Source organism: Carcharodon carcharias, chromosome 9 (assembly GCF_017639515.1).
Source record: "Carcharodon carcharias isolate sCarCar2 chromosome 9, sCarCar2.pri, whole genome shotgun sequence".
Taxonomy (NCBI): domain Eukaryota; kingdom Metazoa; phylum Chordata; class Chondrichthyes; order Lamniformes; family Lamnidae; genus Carcharodon; species Carcharodon carcharias.
Genome location: NC_054475.1, coordinates 138,407,074 through 138,431,047, shown reverse-complemented (window position 1 = coordinate 138,431,047; position 23,974 = coordinate 138,407,074). Strand labels below are relative to the sequence as shown.

The 23,974-nt window shown below is 42.6% G+C and overlaps 1 protein-coding gene across 1 annotated transcript in view; it reads right to left on the bottom strand.

Moving 5' to 3' along the window:
• Nucleotides 1–23,974, bottom strand: part of tenm1 (teneurin transmembrane protein 1) — an 873,954-nt gene that overhangs the window by 269,772 nt on the left and 580,208 nt on the right. Inside the window, exons 5-6 of the mRNA XM_041195427.1 lie at nucleotides 20,064–20,219; nucleotides 17,411–17,422 (exon numbers count right to left, since the gene is read on the bottom strand). Coding sequence (XP_041051361.1) covers nucleotides 17,411–17,422; nucleotides 20,064–20,219 — 168 coding nt within the window. The remainder of the gene's footprint in view (nucleotides 1–17,410; nucleotides 17,423–20,063; nucleotides 20,220–23,974) is intronic.

Sequence of the window (23,974 nt, the reverse complement as noted above, 5' to 3'; positions counted from 1 at the left end):
ACTTGAATTAATACATCTTCAGAGATACTTAGGGCTGAATCTTGACAGAACGCATTGTTTTGGTTTGACAGGTTCTCGGCCCAGCAGTCAGTCCAATTGAGACTAAAGAGACAAAACATATCACCAGTAGCGAGTTTGACATGGTTAAAACTAGGGTGTTCTAACTTAGGCAATTTCAACTCTGAATTTCTAATAGCATTAATTGCATGTTCAACTTTAACTCTTCATGGACTCAGCTTGCACTACCCACTGGGCAGGACCCTTTGCCCTCCCACTTGGTGATTTTTGTGGCAGGAAGCATTAGCAGGGTGGCGCGGGGGACACCACTACCTTCCCATCTCCGCCCTGATTAAAGTACGTGGCAGGAAAACTGGTGGACGGCCTTCCTGTCCCACTGCCAGTTCAGGTCCTTAAGTGGTATTGACCCAGCAGCAGATGGGCCGGGGGAGGGGGTGGGGCTGCTCACCAGGTAGCGTGCTCAACAAGCAAACACACCAGTGTTTGCTTGCTGACTCCCATGGGAGGCCCCTTGTCCAAAGTCACTCCGTGCCTGATCAAGGGACTCGGCATCGGGAAGGGCACCCCGTTGCCAACTCCCCTACGCCCTCCTTCCCTGCAATCCCCACCCATGAAATCCCTCCCACCATCACTCACTGCAGGTGGTTATCATTCCAGCAGCAGCTACCGCCTTCCCAGCAGTGCTGCAGTTCAAAAGAGTTTCCAGCTTCTGATTGGCCATTAACTCACAGTAGCCAGGTCCTGATCCCAGGGAATAGCCCATCGTTGCCCTTCAGCTGGTTGATTGGCATATACTACTGGTGGGCCTTCCCAAAAAGAGGTGATGCAGGGATCTCATTGGCTCTCCAGTTGGCAGCTGAAATCCCTGTTGCCAGCATAAGATTCCACCCAATGTACGAGCTAGCCTGAGGTTGGAAATATTCATTTCACTTGAGGCTTATTTACATCTTTGCTCATTTCCGCCAATTCCATCATTTGACGTATGTGTTCTCGCTTAAATTTCTAGCATTATTAAATTGCCAGACCACTGAAAACAAATAAAAGATTATGACTTTCTTTTAATCCAAATGCAACTGATTAAACTTTGTTTTTTTTGGGGGGGCAGGGGGCGGGGCTGGAGTTAAAATGTTGCATCTTTTAGGGAGTAATTTCCTCTGTGTGCTAATTGTGGAACCTTGATTACCTGAACTCCCATTATCCTAACCTAAAATTTATCCATTGGAATTTTCATGCGACTTGAGGTTTTGTTTTATTTTAATCAGTCAAAATATAGCCGAATGTGGTGCATTTAGTTTTCACAAGATCTGGGATCTTAATTGGTCCAGCAGGAAAAGCAGTTGTTTTCTGAATATCCAGCATCTGGTACAATTCACTAGCCATGCAGTTCTGAATTAGCTTTGTGTCAGATAATCAGCGGGAGTCAGGCTGCCGGCACACTTTCCAGGAATATCTCATTTTAAATAGGAAAAGAAGTGAAAAAAAAGGTGTTATCTGTACATGCTGGGAACTTGACAATTTAGCAATCTAAATTGCCAACTGGAAACTGAGGACTTTGCCAGTTTGGGAATACTCTTCATTATCTTCCAATCTCCCTTATCGTCTGGCTGGGAGATGGTGGAGGGAGCCTACTCCACATTATGATTTTGCCACAAATAGACAACTCAGGAAACCTTCTCATTTTGTTCATTTTCAAATTTACCATGCAATTCATCCCAACGTAAATGAATAACTCAACGCTCAAGTCGCAGAAGATAGCTTGACTTTTGATAATTGTTTATGGATATGATGGTCGATGGTTAAATTGTTTATATTTAAAAGGTATGACCTTAGGAGGTATGAACATGACTGAAACTTTTAAATAGCAGCAATTCTGATGTAAAATACCTATGCTTTGAATCTTGCATTTTTTTTTGTTGGTGTATAAGCCTGTACGTTATGCTACGCAATGTTATTATATGAACATGCATGTTTCTCCACAGACACTATCATTAGCAATAGTTATCCTGGAGTAGGAATAAGAAAAAAACATCCAGGATTCCTGCTCCTGACTACTGTCCCTTTACCAATGCCATAAATGCCAATCTGTTGGGATCGCGTGGGGATGTGATCCTTTTTGATAGGGTGATTTGCATCTTGGAACAAAGCCTTAGCAAGGAATGAACATGTTCAGAAGAGGAATAGGAGAAAGACCATTTGAGGAAACAACTTCTAATTTCTTATAGAATTATTTCAGAAAACAAACCAAGTTGAAATTGAGAATGTAGAAAGACAGTTCAATTAATTTTATTGAAAATAAGCATGGTACTCTGTCACTAGGAGAATTTTCTCTGGAAAGAACACTGCTTACCCTTGTCCTGCTATTATTACATTCTGCTTTCTTACCTTAATGCCACCATTTTTAGATCTTACCACCACCATTATCCCTCCCTTTGTCCTTTTGTTCATGATATCTTTGTCAATCTCTCCTTTGTCCCAACGTATCGCTGGCCTTCTATCCAGCTTCACCTGCTCCACCTCCTTAAACAGTATAAATTTCATCATGTTTCCACTTCTCTATAGCTCTGAAGAAGAGTCATATGGGCTTGAAATGTCAACTCTGTTTCTCTCTCCACAAATGCTGTCAGACCTGCTGAGTTTTTCCAGCATTTTCTGTTTTATTTCAGATTTCCAGCATCTGCAGTATTTTGCTTTTATATTAAAGCAGGTCAGATGTTAGGTATTCTGTGGTGAGTAACTCACCTGCTGACTCCCCAAAAGTCTGTCCACCATCTACAAGGCACAAGTCAAGAGTACGGTGGAATAATTTCCATTTGCCTAAATGAGTACAGCTCCAAAAAAGCTCAAGGAGCTTGACACCATCAATGACAAAGCAGCGTGCTTGATTGGCACCCTGTCACCTTAAACATTCACTCCTTCTACCAATGATGCATTGTGCCAGCAATGTGTAACATCTACAAGATGCCCTGCAGCAACTCACCAAGGATCCTTTTACAGCACCTTCCAAACCATCTCGAAGGACAAGGGCAGCAGTTGCATGGGAACACCGCCACCTGCAAGTTCCCCCCTAAGCCACTCACCACCCTGACTTGGAACTATATCGCAGTTCCTTCACTGTCACTTGGTGAAAATCCTGGAACTCCCTTCCAAACATCACTGTGGTGCAGCACTTCAAGAAGGTGGCTCACCACTGCCTTCTTGAGGGCAATTAGGGATGGGCAATGAATGCCGGCCTAGCCAGTGATGCACACTATCCCACGAAAGAATAAAAATAAATTAACAGAGGCCAACTGGAATCTGTGTTATACTTTATTTATGGTGCAATTTTTTCTTATGTAATGGAGTGCAAGAACTGCATTAGATACTTCAAATGTTTGCCAATAATGTCTTGTAGAAATTCATTCCTTACTCCAATTCAATACTCCATGTATAAACCTCTGTTAAAATTAAATCCATTCAGGGTATACGTCCCTTTCCCTTTCTTTTTCCCAAAATATACTGTGTTCAGCACCTATTCTCCCTGCTAGAAAGCCTATGCCCTCCTGTATTCTCTCTCAAAGTTCGCCATGTCCTCAATATTATTTCTCCTTTGCCTGTGTCCAAATAACTGATATAATGCAAAAACTCTTCAAATTAAACCCACATTATGGTCATTAGAAGATTACTTAAGACTTTTTGCGATAGTGTAACACAGACAACAAATAATCAGCAACCTGTTCATATCTCCAGAGGTAATATCTTCAATATCTTGGTGTAATATTTACTGCCTTCCCATCCTTTAATCCAATTCTATTTCCACAGATTTTTGAAAAATGTAGGTTGGTGCTTCTACCAGCTGTTCCCCAATCTCCTACAATATTATGAAATGCATATTTTACCTGCCTGGTGACATTTTATTTTCAGTTTTATTAACTTTTTTAATTCTGGATTTTTTTGAATAATTAATTCTAGTATTGACACATGCATGTCATCCTTAGACACTCAAGTTTATTTTCACCTCCTGCAAAATCTGAAAGATATTTAATACATCTTTCTCAATTACAAGATGGCACAAAGTCTCAGCCTTTCTTTGATTAACCTTAAAGTTTTACCTAGTTCTTTGAGATGTCCTGAGCAAGAACATGCAAATTCATTCCTCCTTTCATGCATGTACAAATATCCTTGCTATTTCCCTTGCAGTTGACTCTTTAGTTCTACCTCTTAGTTTTCCTAATTTCTTCCGGTGCTTTCTTTCTATGCTTTTTATAGCTCTCAGTTTTCTCCTAAACATTTATTTTATCACTCATACTTTAAGAACATCCACTGCTGGTCCAGTGTTTGTTTTTTTTTAAATTTTGTCCAACAATTAATGTGTTACATCCCTGTAAAGCCATTGAAATAAAATAATTTACGACTTCACAATGACTCCTCTTTTTCTTGACCTAATTTAAACATGAACCTAATTAATATTCATATATTCTCCTGCATTCAGGTCACTTATTTATTTTATTTCTTCACCTAGAAACAGATTCAGCATTGCTTTCTTCCTAGTCAAGCATGCAATACAGTGATTAAATGGATGCATGCTGTTTTGATCAGATGGTTCTGTCTTATCCCAGTCTAATTCAGGACAATACAATTTCCTCATAATTCCTCTATTACAACAGTGGCTGCAATTCATTGATATCCAAGGTCAAGGCAGGTACTCAATTTCCCTACTGGATCGGGGAGAGAAAAATCTAGGTTGGAATGGGAATATGGCAGTAGGGTACCTTTCCCAATTTTCCTGTGTGTTAGATAACAGGAAGTGAATGCAGATTCAAGACTTTATATCAATTCCATGTAATTAAAGATTACTTGCATTGGATACACAATTTTGAAATGATGGATGTAAACATAGAGTGTCAAGCTTACATAAGGACTAGATGGATGATTTCGGGGTTTGACCAATGGGTGGAACTGATAGTCAAGGTGGGGAGGGTGGGGGGAGCCCACCTGATCCTAACAGTTGTCCACAGCAATTTAAACACTGGGGGCAGTGTTAATTGCTTTATGGTGAGACTTCTTTCCCTATCTCAAGAAGAAGTCCAGCCTCAGAGAGCTGCTGGCCAATCAGATTGGCTGGCAGCTCTATAGTCCAGCAGTGCCAGTCAGGAGCGGTGGCCACTGTTGGGATCACAGGCAGTCCCATCATGCCGAGGAAGTCAGATATATCCAGGGTTAGGGGTCTCAGGGGAGGGAGTTGAGGGGGTTGGGTTCAAGAGTCCAGACTTTGTTGGCCGGGGCACATTCGCAGAATGGAAGACGGACACATTCCTAAGAATTTTCTGTTTTTTGAAATAGCTGGAGTCAGAAGACCAGTAAGAACCCAGAACATCACTTCAAGGATGATTGTGTGTGTGACATGAAGGCCCTAAACATTGATTTTCACACCTGGGGAGACACTTGCCAATGACAGAGGAAACTGGGGATATCACCTGTGGGCCGGCATGTCCCACCATGATGACTAATGATTACAGTGCCTTGACAACAGGTGCTAACACTGAAAACACCAATCCACAGCAATACCAGATAACCCCACAACAACACTAGATAACTGATGATGGTGGCAGATACTGCCTCTCATGGACTGGTCACTTCAGCCATCAGCAAAAGTGCACCATATGAAATTATCTCACCCCAACGGACTTGCTGCATGTCCATCACCCCATGTCCATGTAAGAGATTCTGTGATCATCTCACATGGATGGAAGGATATTGCTGATGACTATAGTCTAACAACAAGTTTATTGCTTTTTCCCTTTTCTTTGGGAAGGTGCATCATTCATAGGTATAGATTTCACCATTTCTCTTATTTGATCATGGGCTGAATATTTTTCCCTTTTCTATTACAAGAAAACTTGAGCTCCTATAGTTTTATCAGAAAGGTTGAGATACTTGAGAGGCATTGCTGGTCATTCAGCTTGTTGCTGTTTTGGGGATCTTGTGTGCAGAATGGCTGATAAATTTCTTTGTATAACAAGAAATACTTCAAGATGAAGTGTTTTGTGACACTTCTGAGTAATGTGATAAGGTTCTATATAAGAGTAAATGTTTCTTCTCTGAAAGAATACACGCTTTTCATCACTATCAGCAGAATACCAATAATGTATTATTAAATCCAATAACTACTATTGAAATTTATCAAAGTATCATGCAAAGCTTGTAGCCACTATTAAATAGCAAAAAAAAGTGTGAAGTAAAGGGTTAACATCAGAAGCATACATGATGCTGCTGTAATCATGATGTCAGATCACATGACTGAGAAGTACAAGAGATCTGGAAGGAGGAGAAGCTCCAACCTCATGTAGAGGTCTAAATGTGTAAATACTTGCTGTAAATAAAGAGTAATGATTTTGAGAAACGACAGACTTGGGAGAATAGATAATTCCGAAGAGCCCCATCAAGACCCTTTCCACACAATGAAACATTGAGCATCTCCAATCTTAATTGCTTCACTATCAGCTGTAGCAAATGTTGGTTGCTCAAGGAACTCCGGCTCAGAGTTGATGACCTGGAGTCTGAGCTTCGGACACTGCGACACATCAGGGAGGGGGAGAGTTACCTGGATGCTGTGTTTCAGGAGACAGTCACACCCCTTAGATTAACTACCTTAAATTCGGCCAGTGGTCAGGGACAGGAGGGTGTGACTATGAGTGAGGCAGGTAGAGGGATCCAGGAAGTAGCACTGCAGGAGCCTCAGCCCTTGCCCTTATCCAACAGGTTTGTGATTCTTGCTTCCTGTGTGGATGAGAGTGGCGACTGTAGGGAGGATGAACAAACTGGTACAGGGAGCCATTCAAGTTGGGGGAGAAAAGAGAAATGTAGTTGTAATCGGGGATAGTAATAGTTAGGGGAATAGATACTGTTCCCTGTAGCCAGGATCAAGAGTCCCGAAGGCTGTGTTGCCTACCTGGTGCCAGGGTTAAGGATATCTCACCTGGGCTGCAAAGGAACTTAGAGTGGGAGGGGAAAGATCCAGTTGTTATGGTCCATGTAGGTACCAACGATATAGGTAGAACAAGGAAAGAGGTACTGCTGAGGGAATGCGAGCAGCTAGGGGCTAAATTAAAAAGCGGAACCAAAAAGGTAATAATCTCCGGATTACTATCTGAGCCATGAGCTAATTGGCACAGGTTCAATAAGATTAAAGAGGTAAATGCATGGCTCAAAGATTGGTGTGGGAGAAGTGGGTTTGAATTCATAGGACATTGGCACCAGTACCGGGGAAAGAGGGAGCTATTCTGTTCAGACGGGCTCCACTTGAATCAGGCTGGGACCAGTGACCTGGCGAATTGCATAACTAGGGTCATAGATAGGGCTTTAAACTAAATAGTGGGGGGGGGGGGAGAGTTCAGTTGCATGGAAATATAAAAAATCTAAGTTTAAGGAGAGGGTAAGAGTGCAGGTTAGTGACGAGGCTGTTTGTTATCAAAAAGTGAAAGGAAGGGACAGAGTGTGTGAGTGCCATATTGTGCCAAAGAATCATATAAGAGTAGGGAAAATTAACAATAGGGCAAATTTAAAGGCTTTGTATCTGAATGCACATGGCATTCGGAATAAAACTAATGAGTTAACAGCACAAATAGAGATAAATAGGTGTGATTTGGTGGCGATTACTGAGATGTGGTTACGGGGGAACAGGTTTGGGAGTTGAATATCCAAAGGTACTCAGTGTTTCGGAAGGATAGGCGGGAAAGAAAAGGAGGTGGTGTAGCTTTGTTAGTAGAGGAAGAGATCAGTGCTATAGTGAGGAATGATATAGGCACTGGAGAGCAAGACGTAGAGTCAGTCTGGGTACAAATAAGAAATAGCAAGGGAAAGAAGTTCCTGGTGGGAGTAATCTATAGGTCCCCAAACAGTTTAGCAGTAGGGCACAGTATAAACCAGGAAATACTGGGAGCATGTAAGAAAGGCATGACAATAATCATGGGTGATTTTAATAGGCATATAGACTGGACTAATTGGCAAAGGTAGCCTCAAGGGAGAGTTCATAGAGTATATTAGAGATTGTTTCTTGGACCAATATATTGTGGAACCAACCAGGAAGCAGGCTATTCTGGATTTGGTTTTGTGTAACGAGATAGGATTAATTCATGATCTCATAGTAAAGGATCCTCTAGGGAACTGTGATGATAGCATGCTAAAATTTCAAGTTCAGTTTGAGAGCGAGAAACTTAAGTCCCATACTAGTGTTCTGGAGTTAAACAAAGGTAACTGCATAGGTATGAGAGCAGATTTGGCCCTAGTGGACTGGGCAGGGAAACTACAAGGTAGGACAGTTGATGAACGGTGGCAGGTATTTAAGGAGATATTCAATTCCTCCTAAGTAAAATATATTCCAAAGAGGAAGAAAGATGGTAAGAGGGGGAAAAAGCATCCATGGCTAAGCAAGGTATTTAAAGATAACATAAAGGCAAAAACTAAGGCATACCAAATTGCAAAGGTCAGTGGCAGGCTGGAAGATTAGGAAACATTTAAATATCAATAAAGGGTTACTAAAAAAAAATAAAAAGAGCAAAGGTAAATTATGAAAGAAAACTAGCGCACAATGTGAAAACTGATAGCAAAAGCTTCTCCAAGTGTATAAAAGGAAAGTGAGTAGCTAAAGTGAATGTTGGTCCCTTGGAGGGTGAGACTGGGGAGTTATTAGTGGGGAATGCAGAAACGGCAGAGACGCTTAATCAATATTTTGCCTCAGTTTTCACGGTGGAGGACACTAGTACCACCCTAACAGTAACAGGTAGTGCAGAGGATATAGAGAAGGAGGAACTTAGCACAATCACCATCACTAGAGAAAAAGTACTGAGCAAACTATTGGGGTTAAAGAGGGACAAGTCCCCAGGACCTGATGGTCTACATCCCAGGGTCTTAAAGGAAGTGGCAGTGGAGATGGTGGATGCATTGGCTATAATATTCCAAAATTCCCTAGATTCTGGAAAGATTCCAGTGGATTGGAAAAATGCTAAATTCAAAAAGTGGGGGAGGCAGAAAGTAGGAAACTATAGACCAGTTAGTTTAATGTCTGTCAATGGGAAATTGTTGGAATCCGTTATTAAGGAAGTAGTAATGGGGCATTTGGAAAGTCAAAATGCAATCCATCAGAGTCAGCATGGTTTTATGAAGAGTAAATCGTGTTTGACTAATTTGCTAGAGTTCTTTGAAGATGTGACAAGCAAAGTGGATAATGGGGATCCTGTAAATGTAGTATCTCTGGACTTCCAGAAGGCCTTCCAGAAGGTGTCGCGCAAAAGATTAATACACAAGATAAGACCACATGGAGTTAGGGGTAATATACTAGCTTGGAAAGAGGATTGGCTAACCAACAGAAAGCAGAGAGTTGGGATAAATGGGTCTTTTTCTGGATGGCAAGCTGTAACTAGTGGGGTGCCACAGGGTTCAGTCCTTGGGCCCCAACTATTTACAATCTATATTAATGACTTGGATTTAGGGATAGAAGGTACTATAGCTAAATTTGCGGATGACACCAAAGTAGGTGGGAAAGTAAGTTGCAATGAAGAAATAAGAAATTTACAAATGGATATGACAGGTTAGGTGAATGGGCCAAAATTTGGCAGATGGAGTTTAATGTGGATAAGTGTGAGGTTATCCATTTTGGTTGGAAGAATAAAAAGGTGCCTTATTATTTAAATGGAGAGAAACTTCAGAATGTTTCAGTGCAGAGGGATCTGGGTGTCCTCGTGCATGAATTGCTGAAAGCTAGTATGCAGGTACAGCAGGTAATAAGGCAAATGGAATTTTGGCATTTATTGCTAAAGGAATAGAGTGTAAAGATAGGGAAGTGTTGTTGCAAATATACAAGGCATTGTTGAGACCGCACGTGGAGTACTGTCCGCAGTTTTGGTCTCTTTACTTGAGGAAGGATGTAGTTGCACTGGAGGCGGTCAGAGGAGGTTCACTAGAGTGATTCCAGAGATGTGGGGTTGTCTTATGAGGAGAGATTGAGCAGTTTAGGTCTATACTCGCTAGAGTTTAGAAGGATGAGAGGAGATCTAATTGAGGCATATAAGATGCTAAAGAGGATAGACAAAGTAGACGTGGAACGGATGTTTCCCCTGGTGGGGCATTCTAGAATGAGCGGCCATAGTTTTAGGCTAAGGTTGGTAGATTTAAATCAGAGATGAGGAGGAATTAATTTTCTCAAAGGGTCGTGAATCTGTGGAATTCACTACCTCAGAGTGCAGTGGATGCAGGGACGCTGAATAAATTTAAGGAGGAGATAGACAGATTTTTAATTAGTAACAGGTTGAAAGGTTATGGGGAGAGGGTGGGAAATTGGAGTTGAGGCCGAAATGAGATCAGCCATGATCGTATTGAAAGACGGGGCAGGCTCGACGGGCTGAATTGCTCCTAGTTCTTATATTCTTATTAGTGACTGTGCTGTCAGTCGCCTAGGCACTGAGTTCTGGAGTTCTGTCCCAAAATCTCTCTCTCTTTCTTCCTTTAAGTTGCCCCTCAAAACCTTATCTCTTTGGTCATCTGCACTAATATTGCCTTTTGGACTGTATCTAATTTTGCTTTTTAATGCTCCTGTGAAGTGCATTGGGAACTTTTATTGTCATATGATAATATAAGTTGTTATTGTTGAATTATAGGTCAGTGAGCAAATCAATAAATTCTGATTGCTGGGAAAATCTATCCACTGTTAAACATTGAAGTCTTTAGGTAATTAGAACTTGTACATACACCTTTGAACATGGATATTAGATTCATCAAAGCATCACACATGCACGTATGTATTATACTTGCTCATGCGTTCAGCTGAAAATTTTGAGTATTGACAGCGAATAAAGAAAATGCGGAAAAATTTAGGTGTGTATATAATTAAACACAGTAACACAGCTTTACTATAAAACAGGGCAACCGAATCAATAGAAAACAAATGTGAAGACATCAAGCAGGAGTGTGAGGCACAGATGTGGCACCTAATCTGCAGAAACACAGTTAAAATAAATTACTAATTAAACTACTCTTCCTTTCTCACCCCTATATTTGCTATGGCAACTGAAAATACAGGGGATTCATTATGTAGCAGTAATAATGACAGAAAAGCTGTTGAGTAATTGGTGACTAACATTTCTCACTGATCTTCAAACTGATTCCAATTAATCCTGAAATACACATGAGTCAAAATATGGATGCTATTATTCTCAAAGGTGATATAAATACCATGATTATACTGTTTATAACTAAAAGAGTTCTAATACCTAACAGTATTATATATGAGAGAGATGATGGCATCATCTTGTTCATGTATAGCTTCTCCATATTTATTACAACTGCTCTAGTATTGTTGAAAAAAATCCTTTTGGGTGTTTGTATTTGAGTATGTAGGCCTATGTGAATCTGTAACTGAGAAACTGGAGAGCCACAGCCAGCACTGCATGACACACCCTGTAAGTTGTAAGATGGAGTGAAAACTGAGGATGTTAAAGAGGCCTGGGAGTTGGAGGATCCACATAAAAATAAAAGAATAGTTAGACAAATAAAATGGCAAACAGATGGACAGGCATAATAGATATATAAGATAATAAGGACACTGAGTTACACTATTGTATAAGTTTAACAAATTCAAATTCCTCTCTCCATGTTTTACAACAGGTGTTAGCTGTTTTAATTTAAATGGATGTCTCCACTAAGTAATGAAGAGAAAGAAAATATCACAAGCTTACTGAGCATTCATTTGCTAGCGTAATTCTCATTTCCAGGCTACACTTAAGCCAGAATGTTAGCCTTTCCCCGACTCCCCTAAGTCCGGGCTCAATGGCTCCTCTTTAAATCGGGACTGCATGTGGTCCCGGCCATGGCCCTCACTCCCAGTGGTGGTGCTGGGACAAGAAAGCTACTGGCCATTTGATTGGCCAACTGCTCTTTGAGGTGGCATTTCCTTTCCAAAGGGGGCAGGAGGCCCACTTCGAGACAATTAATGGCCAGATGGAAGTTAAATGGCTGCAGGGCAAGCTGGTTATGTGCAGGTATGCTTGCCCCCGACTTTTATGCAGGGGGGCTGAGTCCACTGCCCTCTTGTTAACTTACAACCCATAGAGTTTTTCCACCTGTAAATAATAATGTTTTAAAATCCTCGACTTTTTTCCAAAGACAATAATTCAAATTTACGTTTGTATTATAAAAAATTAGTTTAATTCAAACTGACAAACCAGGAAAGGGATGGATAGATTTATAGGGGAACTGAAATGTAAATATATCAATGACAATCTAAAAGAGGATACAACATCCCTCCTGGATTGAAGTGACATTTATACAATAGAAGTGGAGCTGACTACTGCTTTGTTTTTTGTATTTGATGCCTGCTATTTCATGATTTATATAAGGAGGCTGTATTACACCAGGACCCAATGAATATCAGTTTGTACAATGACTAACTGAAAGACAGAATAAAATGAAGGAGTACCAAATGATATGAGTCTTATCTGCCTTTACTTCAAAAAGTTACCCTTCGATATAAGACAAGGGTAGAGTACACGAATCTGAAATTTTGATGCGTATCCTATACTGTAATTCTAAAATCTAAAACTAAAGCTACGATGCAAATTACCCATTTCTGGTGAGGTGTTGGATTTTTTCAACTCGTTCAGAAAGTTACTAACACCAGACACACTGATCTCATTAGTCACGTGTGCCATCTTGAGCTAAATGGATTTGTCAACTGGGGAAGCATCTGAAAAATCCCACCCATGAGAAATTTGCTGTCAGGCAGGAACATAGTATTGGGTCCAGATGGACTGTGTGAGCATGAGTTAGAATTATTATCCAAATGCTCTTCTGCCAGTACACTATTCATGTGTGGTGGCAGCCTGCCATCTTGTAAGAAAATGGCTTGCACCATGCTGTTCATCTGTGTTAAGCATCACCTGGCATGGATCAGGAGCCCTGCTCTGGCATGGCAGTCCCTGCTGCATTTGCTGCAAAGGAAGGCAGTTATCTGAGAAGCTGCATGATTTACTGGCCTCCGTTTCCTCTGCTCCCTCTTCTCGGCCAGCTGATCTTTTTGTTTCTGTTCCCCTCTTCCAATGCCCTTCCAAACAGTCAGCTTCCAGAGGTCATCTTCATATCTCGCTTGCAGTGTCCTTGTAGCAGGGGCTTGGGTGCCCAGGAGGTCATGACCCAGTGACGAGTTCACCATACAGAAGTTTTTAGGTATACGGCTGTCATCCATCCGATGCATGTGGCCAAGCCAGGGCAGATGGAAGCAAGAAAGCTAAACAGCTTTCCATCAGTTCTAGTATGTAAGTAGACACCCTCTGTTGATGACCTGGGAGCATACGTGAGCAACAAAGAGAAGAATATGCCAGAGTGTCGGTGCCAGAACACAACGCTGTTTGACGCTAATACAGATTTCAAAGGGTTGTGATGCTGCTGCATCATAGCTGACCTTATCCATTATGTTGTCTTGAAAAGAGGATATCACATTGAGCAGCTTTGGCAAGCAGCCAATTTTCTCCAGCAACTTAAATAGTTCCTCCTTGCTCACATGTTCAGATGCCTTGTTGAGACTGACGAAGGCAATATTTAGTAGCTTCCATTGTTCACAGCATTTCTCTTGCAGTTGCTGGACAGAGGAGATCATGTCAATTGTAGATCCTCCAGTTTTCAAACTACACTAGGATACAGGGTAGATGCGTTCAGCCAGGAACTACAGCCTAACAAGGGTAAATACATCTCCTGCAGTGCTCAGCAGGGTGATGCCTCGATAGTTATTGCAATTGCGGCGGTCGCCCTTGTTCTTGTACAGGGTCACAATCTTTGCAACATCCATATCCTGGGGCACTGCCCCCTCCCTGCAGTGGAGAAAGAGAAGGTTGTGCAGTGGCTGTAGGAATGCCACTTGATGAGTTAGCATCAGCACCTGAAACTTTGCCCATGGCAAGCAAGTCATTTGCTAAGCTCCTCCGCTGTGGGTTTGATATCAAGCTCTGCCATGGCAGATAGGCTTTCTCTGGTGCCTAGAGCTTCCTCGGTGACACTGTTTTCCCTGGTGTGTAGTGTTTCATTCATTTCTCCAATGTTTATTGCAGTCGGTGATGACCTCCTCTGTCTTTGTTTTCAATGGAGCAGTACTTTTTGATGATGGACCTGTTAACATTTTGATCCCTTTATACAGGCCCCTAGCAATTCCATGAGTTGAAGGACATCTGGATATTCTGGCAAAGTTGTAACCAGCAGTTATCAGCACAACGCCTAACAGTCCGTTGGACTTTATTTCCAGCAGCTCTTAATGCATTCCAAATCTTCTCACTCGGATCTCTCTTGCAATTAATAACAGCGGACCACTTGGCTTCAATGCCAGGTTCCTTCAGTGCCAATTGTCTTGAATCAGTCAGTATTTTTCCATTTTTACTTCCCGTATGTTGAGTGTGATATTGTAGATGGTGTCCTGAAGTATGTTCCATCTCACCTTTGCACTCTGTCCAGGAACACTGGAGAGCGCCTATTCAATTGAGTCAAGGAACTTTTGGTATTATCTGGTTAGACATTATGGCTGACATTGATACAAGGGCTTTCTGCTTTGAATGAAAAAACCTCAGGTGTTGCATCCTAACTCTGGTGCACACCAGGGGGTGATCTATATCACAGTCAGCACTGTGCTAGATGTGGGTGTTGAGAATGCTGTTCAGAGAGTCAAATCTGGTGATGATCAGGTCCAGCTGGTGCCAATGCACTGATCTTGGATATCTCCAGGACATCATCTGGCATGGTTTGTTCTGAAAAAAAATGTTAGTTACACAAATCTCATAACCTCAAAAAGTCTCTGTCTATTCTCATTTATCTTTCCCAGATCATGATGTCTGAGGCAGGAGGCTATGCCTCATGATCCACACCCACACTTGTGTTGAAATATCCCAGTTGATAAATATGTTCTGACTTCGGGATTCTGCTGATAGAAATGTCAAACTCCTCATAGAACTGGTTTTTCACCTATGAAGTGGAACACACCGTTGGAGCAAAGGTACTCATGAGGATAACTGGTCTTGTTTGAGTTGAGAGGTGAATGGGGAGAATATGTTTTGAACTATTTTTAGTGTGCTCTGCCTTCAAGAGTAGAGAGTTCCTTACAGCGAAACCTACACCTTGATCATGCATTTCCTCTGAACTCTTCCCCTACCAGATGAAAGTGTGAAGTATTTCTCTTAGTGATCCATTCTTTCGTAGGGAAGCTATGTCAACATTCAGCCTATCAAGTTCCATTTCAATTACAACTGTCTTCCATGCATTATCGATCCATCTGTCAATCCCATGCACACAGTGGTGATGTTCCAGCCTGCCAACCAAAGGCTGGAATCATCCCAGTTTTGCACTAAGTGCAGTAGCGGATGGGAAAAAGAACATTGTACCCGTTGGGCACAATGGTGGCTTTTCACGCTGTTTCATCCTGATCCTGGCTCATTAATCATGCAGCCACTGTAAACATACTGTCTTGCTGGCGGGTGGCCTCTGAATTGCCCACCATGCCACTACCTCACTGTTTCCTCACCCCGGGCACTCTATCTAAACCTCAGTCACCCATACAGTTCTGAATGCTTGCAGCCCAGGGCTGCTCCAGTGAAGACATGGCCCTGAAAGCCACTTAGACCATAAGACACAGGAGCAAAAATTAGGCCATTCGGCCCATCGAGTCTGCTCCGCCATTCAGTCATGGCTGATAAGTTTCTCAACCCCATTCTCCCATCTTCTCCCTGCAACCTTTGATCCCCTTACCAATCAAGAACCTATCTATCTCGGTCTTAAATACACCTGGCCTCCACAGCCTTCTGTGGCAATGAATTCCATAGATTCATCGCTCTCTGGCTATAGACGTTTCTCCTCATCTCTGTTCTAAAAGGTCTTCCCTTTACTCTGAGGCTGTGCCCTCGGGTCCTAGTCTCTCCTACTAATGGAAACATCTTCCCCACGTCCACTCTAACCAGGCCTTTCAGTATTCTGTAAGTTTCAATCAGATCCCCCCTCATCCTTCTAATCTCCATCGAGTATAGACCCAGAGTCCTCAAACCGTTCCTCATATGTTAAGCCTTTCATTCCTGGGATCATTCTCGTGAACCTCCTCTGGACACTCTCCACGGCCAGCACATCCTTCCTGAGATACCTGGCCCAAAATTGCTCACAATATTCTAAATGTGGTCTGACCAGAGCCTTATAAAGCCTCAGCAGCACATCCCTGCTTTTATATTCTAGTTTTCTCAAAATAAATGCCAACATTGCATTTGCCTTCCTAACTACTGACTCAACCTCCAAGTTAACCTTAAGAGAATCCTGGACTAGGACTCCCAAGTCCTTTTGCAGTCCAGATTTCTGAATTCTCTCCCCATTTAGAAAATAGTCTATGCCTCTATTCTTCCTACCAAAGTGCATGACCTCACACTTCCCCACGTTGTATTCCATCTGCCACTTCTTTGCCCATTCTCCTAACCTGCCCAAATCCTTCTGCAGCGTCCCCGCTTCCTCAATACTACCTGTCCCTCCATCTATCTTTGTGTCATCTGCAAACTTAGCCAGGATGCCCTCAGTTCCTTCATCTAGATCATTAATGTATAAAGTGAAAAGTTGCGGTCCCAACACTGACCCCTGTGGAACTCCACTAGTCACTGGCCGCCATCCTGAGAAGGACCCCCTTATCCCCACTCTCTACCTCCTTCCAGACAGCCAATCTTCTATCCATGCTAGTACCTTGCCTCTAACACCACGTGCTCTTATCTTACTGAACAGGCTCCTGTGTGGCACCTCATCAAAGGCCTTCTGGAAGTCCAAGTAGATAACATCAATTGGCTCTCCTCTGTCTAACCTACTCGTTACCTCCTCAAAGAATTCTAACAGATTTGTCAGGCATGACCTCCCCTTGATGAAACCATGCAGACTTTGCCCTATTTTATCATGCACTTCCAAGTATTCTAAAATCTCATCCTTAATAATGGACTAAGATCTTACCAACGACCGAGGTCAGGCTAATTGGCCTGTAATTTCCCGTCTTTTGCCTCATTCCCTTCTTAAACAGGGGGGTTACATTAGCGATTTTCCAGTCCTCTGGGAACCTCCCTGACTCCAGTGATTCCTGAAAGATCACCACTAACGCCTCCACTATCTTTTCAGCTATCTCCTTTAGAACTCTGGGGTGTAATCCATCTGGTCCAGGTGATTTATCCACCTTCAGACCTTTCAGTTTTCCTAGCACCTTCTCCTTGGTAATGGCCACCATACTCACCTCGGCCTCCCGAATCTCTTGAACTTTGGGGATCTTACTCTTGTCTTCCACCGTGAAGACTGACGCAAAGTACTTATTCAGTTCCTCTTTGTTCCCCACTACTACTTCTCCAGCATCATTTTCCAGCATCCCAATGTCCACTTTTGCCTTTCTCTTACCCTTTATATATCTAAAAAAAACTCTTGCAATCTTCTTTTATATTACTGGCTAGTTTACTCTCATATTTAATCTTCTCCCTCCTTATTTCTTTTTTAGTTGTTCTCTGTTGGTCTTTGTAGGCTTCCCAATCCCCTTGTTTCCCACTTCTCTCCGCTGCATTGTATGCTTTCTCTTTAGCTTTTATGCTGTCCCTGACTTCCCTTGTCAGCCATGGTTGCCTTGGATCCCTTTCGGAGGCCCGCCATGATGTTCTCCACCCCCGCTCTCCACAGGATGTCCATCAATCTCACCACTCCAACTTGGGAGGTGGTGGCAGTGGTGGTCAGTGCCAATGCTGCCCAGAAGAGGTTGGCCATCTAATGCAGAAAGTGGGTGAATGATCTCATCTGTGAAGCCAGGGTAAGGCAACCATCTCATCACTTTAAACTCACCCTCAAGCCCATAACACATTCACTGGCATCTCAATGTCAGCTCAAAGGACATCACCAATCACTCTCTCACACACACCCTCATGTCTGGCAGCATCTCCTCTGCAGACTGCTCCTCAGCCCTCACCATCTTGAGGCCACTTGCACAGATCAACATGTGCTCTCCCACACACACTGGGACACCCCCCCTTCCCTAGTACAGCCATCACCCTGCAGCCTCTTCCCTTGCTGGAAGCCACTTCTCCAAGTAAGCCCTAGCCCTGCAGCTGTTGAAAAGCCACTCCCGCCTTACGGCTAGTCTGCCCATAAACTTCCCTAAAAGTAATGTGGTGCTGCCTGCGAAGCCTGGTGCTGATGACCGTGAGCGCTGCCTGAAGCAAGGTAGGCAAACAACCCTTGGACTTCTGAGCCAAGTGCAGCTCACCAGCTGTGCGTTGCTCATGTACAGTTGTGAAAGATGTCAGCATGCAATCACGCCGATGTGCTCGGTTCATTCTGATGGGCTGGGCTTATAATGATATGCTGATGTATTACAATGATGTTCTCAATGTGCAGCGGTGAGAAAAGCGGCCTGCCATTGACGGGCGGAGCAGCCGATTGCAAATTAGTTTCTTGTGTAACTGATTTTGGCTTTCCCGCCATATTGTCCGCTCACACCTGCCATGATGCCTGACACCAGCCCAGAGAGTTGGCATCATCTTTCTTTGCTTTTGTTTGTTTACCTGGTGCAATGGATTCTGTTCACCTGTTAGATAGAAACTGTAAGCTCCATGCACACATTGAAGCAGATGGACTGTGGCAGGTCAGCACCTTACTGGCCAGTGGGACATGATGGTCCCCCCCACTGTCAGATACAGCCTATAGCACCCATTCTTTACTCCAGTCAAGTTGGGCATATCACTCATAAATGCTGTCTCCCGTGCTATGTTAACGCTCTGCAGTGAAACAGGAGTGTTCTCTCCAGGACACAAGCCTGGGCAAAATTTATGGAGGCCACAGGCTGCCCAAATGTCTTGGTAACCCTCTCCACCTCCCTAGTTGGGACCAAAGGAATACAAAGCACTACGTTTGACACCGGTCTGCAGGAGTTGCTGGAAAGATGACATATTTAGACATTAGTCTGCCTTTGGACTCCACTCCAGATTGTTTTGCCAGGGTTTGATCCCTTATCCTTCAACTCTCCTGAAGTATCCGCAGTCAGTGGGGCTATTCACCATTGCTGGGAGCTTGGTTCATGAGTGCTAGGGCGTGTTCACATGCCAGTGGGTCTGCACACTGCATATCTGCAGGCTAAATCTCCTCAGAAGTTCCTCTGAAGCTTCAGTTTCCAGGTGTCACCACAGGGAGGCACAGCTGAGGACTTGCCAGTGGAGAGACTGTGTACGGACAAGGAAAGACTTACACATTTGGCTCTCTTTTTCACACTGCTGCTAGCCAGTTGTGTAGTCCGAAAATGAGGAGCAAACTAGCTCAAAAAAGCATGTTAACTCTCTTCACTCACGCACTAGATGTATCACGTCAACCTGTTGAACACACTATCTATCAGTCTGTATTTCAATCCATGTTCACTGCTAATGCTCTCCATTTACAGAATTTGTACGGAAACGCATCATTTGTATGGCAATCAACTCACTATAATTAGTTAGGCACTCTATGTTTGAGGTATCATGTTTAATTGTGACCTGAGTGTCTGTCTAACCTGCTACTGCAGGAGTGAAACCATAATTTACCATCTCACTTACACAGGGAACAGATGATACAAATGCCTAAGTGACTGGGCAGATTAGTTCTACCCTTTCTCCCCTAAATCACATTATGACAGCTTTAATTCCCTGGTCCATTAAGCACTGCCTAATCTAAGTTTTATGAGATGACGTGCGAGTTTTTTCTTCCTATCTCTTTCTGCCAGAAATATCTCTAACATCTAAAATAGTTGTGTACTTTCAGAGAAGCAATAACAAATCTTCCTTTTATAAAATTAATTATCTCTGGTGCTTATTGACATTAATTTTGGTGTTTTGTTGACATGGAACTAATGACCAGGGCAGCAGTATGTTTACTCAATGTCGGTTTTACAGCTTTATAAATAGCACTAATTCCCTAATAAAACCAGAGCTTTTTTTTGTAAGCACAAAGGTTGATTAGGGAGTTAAACTGTGATTCCACTCATCTTTAAGGTTCATTAAGTGCACAGCTACCTCCAAGACCGCCTTTCATGTCATCTTTGTCTGAACCTTTTCCGCCCATGGGTGATGAAGTGGTATCCAGGTTTTCCAGCCCAGTGAAAGATTTGCTTCCCCCATTCTCGTAGAGTTGTCCATGTACTGGCTGCAGCTGCCAGGTCAGGCCAAACAGGTGCACTGCTGTAAAACCAACAGGCAGTTTTTATTCATATCTATAGATCCCTGCAATCAATTCAATGCTACTCAACAAAATGAAACAATTAGGACACATTTTTAATGGATTTTCAGCCTTTCATCTACCTTATTTTCAGTTTCATAAACATGGCAAGTGACTTGGCATGGTGGGAACATCTGTGACAAATCCAGCAAGTTTTTACACTCACTATGTGTGGTGCAATTTGCTGCTTGAGTGCCACAATTTTGCATAAATAACTCCCAGAGGGTGTGAAAATGCTAATTTCTAAGCAGGTGTAAGGGATAAATCACTTGCTGCAACAAATCACTTGCCCTAATCACAAAGCGAAATGAATCATTGAAAGGGGACACTTTGTATTGTATCTCTGCACCAGAGGTCTTGTTTACATGGAGATACAAATGAACAATTTGTTTCCTAGCATATTGGTTATAGCATTTCTCAACCTTATTCATCTGACAATTTTTAGTGCAAATAGCATAAATGATAATACTCTAAGTATTTAACACATTACTTAAAAAATGAGTGATACTCTGAATCTTTATTTAAAGGATGAATCTTGCCCGATTACCTAATGGCTAAATATACACCATCTGATGTTCAAGTTTGTCATATAGACTTTCATTCAATTCCTGGACTGTGCTAAACTAATTGATCTCAATTGGCTATGATTTGGCTTGAAAGAGACAAACCAGTCAGGATTCCTTTTGCTGACTGCTATTGAATGGCCCCTACTGAAAAAGGACATGTGTGGTAGTTGTGACTGGCTGGCTGTCTGCGATGCCATCTATGATTGAATAGTTGGACAATGCCCATTGTTTAGTCTGTCACATGAAGATGGTTGCTCAGGTGAAGTACCAAAGATCAGTGCGTGTGGAACTGCTTCTCAGCAAGGGCCAATACCTCGATGAAAGAGTTACTTAGGATAGAACAAATGTTGGGCAACAAAAGTGTTGGTTTGCCTGGCACCACAAAGCACTTAGCAAAGGAACTGATTAAGAATATCTCAAGTCTAATTTTTCTGGCATCTGAAGATCCATGTTTATCTGATTTGTTTTCACTGGTTTCAGGATAATAAGACATGTCAGATTAAGTTAAATTAACGCAAAAGGGACAAATTAATCTGAAAAAAAAATCACACATATATATCACCATATGCATCGATGATACCAGTGAGATCAAAATGATTCAGTACACATGGAACAAATAGTTGGGTGACTTAACACTTACGTGGTTAGAATAATTTCCTACTTCATCACAACATATGTTCAAAAACACTAAACCTTATCCAAAGGTGCCAGCTATTAGCATTCCAGCCCAAGTACATTTCAAGAACATAAGAAACTTAATTTCATAAGGCAACTTTTTCATATAGAATAGAGCTTGGGAATATTAATCAATCTCAATAGGCTGAAGGATGGGACTTGAATATTTCAGTCAATCCAATTGTTTGGAAAGTGAGACTAGAACCTATCAGAAATGAGCACTGTTTTCTCCCACTGTTGGTTGCACATGAACTTGAGGCAGAAAGTTTTAAAGTGAGCTGATCGTTTGAGTCACATTTATATTTATTATGTTTGTCTCCAAATCAATTATATAAATTACTTAAGCTGCCAAAAGAAAAAAAAAACTTTGATTTAAAACAAAAATTTGACATGAACCTTCTGGGATATAGCTTGCCATGGTCTTATACGAAGATTTCTACAGAGCTGGTTGCACTGGTTATTTTTTCAATAAATGATTATGCCATTTACTTTACCAAGATCAGTGTTTCAATTTTAGATTTAAAATATTTGTAACCCTCCCAAGAAATTTTATTTTTGGCTTGAAAAGCAGAATTATATCAGGCTCCAAAGGGTTGTAAAATATGACAAATAAAGTGCTAAGAAACAAAGTTTTCTGGAAAGGGGTATGCTCCAGACTTAATTAGAAAATAAATTTCATTTCTTCACTTTTTCCTTTTGGTGATTTATAAATCCATCTCTGCTACAAATAGTGATTTTGTGTACTTTAGGGCTTTCCCCCAGCAATAAAAGTGATTAATGTTGGGTATACTTGCGGATTAGCTTATATTGAGCCCACACATCATTTTCAATCTAATTCTTTGTCTTCACATGTCATAGGCTTATTGTTGGAGTGGGTTTTGAACTGTTAGCTTTTCTGTGGATGCTTGTCAGCTGTTTCTAATTTGGCATATACATTATCCAGAGCAACACAGCTCGGTCCATGATATGACAGGGTAGAGTCAATTTAGATGTGTACTGTCTGGTGGAGCACAGGAGAAACTTGGGCGAAAGAATTGCAAACTTATCATGGAGATTGCCTGATTTCCTTCTGCTAAGTTAGGCAGTGGAAAGACTCCATGCAAATCTAAGACTATTCCACCCCAAAGTGCGGTAGCAGGAGGGACGTTTACCCACTGACCACAATGGTGGGTTTTCTGTACCGTCCCATTCCCGGCGTGTCCTGTCTCATAAATAATGCATTCCCGGGAAACATGCTGGATGTCTGGTGGGGTGGCCTCTGATTCACCTGCCCTGCAATCACCTCAGGCCTTCAGTAATCAGGCACCTTATTTAAAAGGCTGCCCCTGCACAGAGCTAGCTCTCTCGAAGGGATCGGAAGCTGCTAAAAAGTCATGGCTGCCAAAGGGGCAAAACATGCTGCCAAATTTAGTGAAGCCTCCCTCTGGTGCCTACTGGATGCAGTGGAGACCTGCCGTGAAGTCCCCTATCCCTGCTGTGGGTGAAGACCAGCAAGCAAGGTCACCAATGCAGCATGAGAGGCGGTGGCAGCGATGGTCAGCGCCAACACCCTGCAAAAGAGGACAGCTACCCAGTGCTGAAGGAGGATGAATGATCTTCTCTGTTCTGCCAGTGTAAGTCACTCTTCTCATCACTCCCCACTCACACACACTCAAACCCAACACACATCCATGGGGATCTCACTCACTGCCAGTTCAAGGGGCATCACCATTCACTCTCTCACGCATCCCTACATCTGCCCTGCGGACCATGTTCTCATCCCATTCACGGCACCACTCGCTACCATACCTGCCAGACATCCTTCTCATGTGGCCTGGCAGGTTTCCTGCTTACCCTCTCCACCTCTCTTCATGCAGGACAAGCTGGCAGACAACAAAAGGGCTGGTCACAGACTGGTGGAGGAATGCCTGACATCATGGTCCTCATAGACTTTGAAAATAGAGCCATCCAGCTGGATGGCAATGATCTGGACCATTCCCGTGCCAATGGTGAGGTCAGCAGTGCTCAACCAAGTGACGATCCATCAGTGCAACATCCATCAGACAACCATGCTGTGAGTCAGCTCCCCTGTTCTGCAGACCCCTGCCATGCACTAATTATCTCTCTGAAGCTCTGAAGAAGAGTCAGACAGACTCGAAACATTAACTCTGTTTCTCTCTCCACAGATGCTGCCAGACCTGCTGAGATTTTCCCAGCATTTTCTGTTTTTGTTTCAGATTTCCAGCATCCGCAGTATTTTGATTTTAACTAATTACCTCTCCTTGCTTTCATAGGTATATCTGGGAAGCTGCTGAGGGGATCCACAACCCAGGTCCTCAACTCAAGCCCTGAAGACACCTTGAAAGAAGAATCTAATGACACACTAATTGAAGACCCATCAGAACACTCACCCTCACCCTCCAGCAGCACAGAGCCACACACCTCAATGGGCCTATTTCTAGAGTAGCCTCGGGGGGTCACAATCTGGTGAGCACATC